This window comes from Physeter macrocephalus, chromosome 21, assembly GCF_002837175.3.
Source record: "Physeter macrocephalus isolate SW-GA chromosome 21, ASM283717v5, whole genome shotgun sequence".
Classification (NCBI taxonomy): Eukaryota; Metazoa; Chordata; class Mammalia; order Artiodactyla; family Physeteridae; genus Physeter; species Physeter macrocephalus.
In genome coordinates this window covers 93,010,457-93,012,431 of record NC_041234.1, presented here as the reverse complement: position 1 = coordinate 93,012,431, position 1,975 = coordinate 93,010,457, and the positions used below count along the sequence as shown (strand labels likewise).

At 54.4% G+C, this 1,975-nt stretch overlaps 1 protein-coding gene across 9 annotated transcripts in view; it reads left to right on the top strand.

Annotated features, from left to right (window-relative positions):
* Window positions 1-1,975, top strand: part of SEPTIN6 (septin 6) — a 71,193-nt gene that overhangs the window by 42,388 nt on the left and 26,830 nt on the right. For all 9 annotated transcript variants that reach the window (XM_024128057.3, XM_024128056.3, XM_024128052.3 and 6 more), the window contains one exon: window positions 1,321-1,507. In XM_024128057.3, coding sequence (XP_023983825.1) covers window positions 1,321-1,507 — 187 coding nt within the window. The remainder of the gene's footprint in view (window positions 1-1,320; window positions 1,508-1,975) is intronic.

The following is a 1,975-nucleotide window of genomic DNA, read 5'->3' as shown; positions in this document are numbered from 1 at the left end:
GTGGGATCCTCCCGGACCGGGGCACGAACCCGCGTCCCCCGCATCGGCAGGCGGACTCTCAACCACTGCGCCACCAGGGAAGCCCTGTGATTCTTTTTAAAAAAGCTCTTTTGCCTTCTCTGCTAGGGGGATCTTTCAAAAAGGCTCAGGGTGGGAGCTGCTGTTCCCTTCCCACAGTGGTCTCTGCAGACTCCCTGTCCCAGGCCGGATGAGAAACCTCTTCCAGCTTGAAGGGAGAAGCCCTGGAGGGAGGGGCAGTGGACAGACAGGGAGATGAGAACAGGGTGGAGGCTAAGATGACCTAGCTAGAGCAGGAAGAGGCTGCAGGGGCGGCAGGAATGGCCTGGGAGAGAACAGAGAAGCTTCCCAGGACACAGAGGAGCAGAGGACTGACTCTCGGCTAAGACTCCTGGCAAGACTCGGAGCCACACGGGGGCACTGTGCCTGGAGACTCAGTGAGCTGGGGGTGGGGCGTGCGGCTGTGTGTGTGTGTTTGTGTGTGTGCGCGCGCGCACATGTGTTAAGGTTGTGCAGGCGGGACTATCTTTACCAAATTTTGTCTGAATACGTAGATTTTAAAGTCACAACCTTAGAGGAAATGAGAACTGGAAAAATATCTGGACCTTAGGGGAGCCAAGTGGGGAGCGCCTCGAACTCAGGAAGATTGAGCAAAACCCAGTGTGTTCTGGAAGATTCCCCAGCAATGGGTCAAGGAGAGGTCCTGACCACCACTGGGTACCAGCTTGAGTATTAGGCACTGCGGGGGAGACACAGGAAGCGGAGACATGAGCCCAGCCTGGTGTGCGATCAGCCCATCCATAGATACTGCCAGTGGGCTCCACACTGCATCGGGGCCCCATGGGGGCAGAGAAGGGCCCTTCACTGTCCCCGCCCTTCACAAGGACACAGTCTATTTGAGGGAACACTAATTCTTGTGAAGCAACAGTAAGCGATCCAATAGCATAATTCTTTTTTACACTCCTGGGTCACAGAAGGGATTTCTGGCATAACTGGGGAATTGTGGAGGAGATGGGCATCCATCCGAGCCCTGAGGCCTGGGAGAGCAGGATCGGGATGAGAAGAGAGAGATGCACATTCTAGAGAGAAAGCGCACTGATGGGCATATGGTTGGCTCATGTGGGGACCAAAGAGGTGGCCAGTCCGACGGAGTTGGAGGCCCACTGAGAGGAGATGGAGAAATCCAGCTGGATGGGGAGAGTCAGATCACCAAGGACATTTTCAACTTCTAAAAGAGTTTCAAAGCCTGTCAAAATCCAGGTTTTTCAAGTGGTCTGGCCATTCCCCTACTCTCTCCTTTAGCTACAAGCCCATTGTGGAATTCATCGACGCCCAATTTGAGGCGTACCTGCAGGAGGAGCTGAAGATTCGCAGGGTACTGCACACCTACCATGATTCCCGCATCCACGCCTGCTTGTACTTCATCGCCCCCACGGGTCATTCCTTGAAGTCTCTGGACCTAGTGACGATGAAGAAGCTGGACAGTAAGGTACCGAGGCCTGGGAGGCAGGGACGAGGGCAGGCGGGAGGGGAGGCAGGGCAAGCTGGGCTCCCTGCTGCTAGTCTCTTGTGCAGTGCAGATGCCAGAGCTCAGGAGAGGTTTTGTGGCATCCTCATCCTCCCCTTCATTCCCTGTCCCTCCATAAAGATGGTGTTCATTGATCCAGCACCTGAGTTGTATGCTTTGTGATGTTTTCCCAGCATTGGGCATGAGTCTTCCCTGAGCTGTCTTTCTGCCCTGATACCTCTTGGGAATAAAGGTGGATGCGAGCAAGATGGCTGTCTGGGTCTAGGGCCTTAGGCTTTGGCGATGCAAAGGTGTTTTTCCTTTGTCCTGATGTTAACTGACCTTTACTAGAATCAAACATGCAAACTTGACTTCAAAAGTTACTATTCTTGGGCTTCCCTGGTGGCGCAGTGGTTGAGAGTCCGCCTGCCGATGCAGGGGACGCGGGTT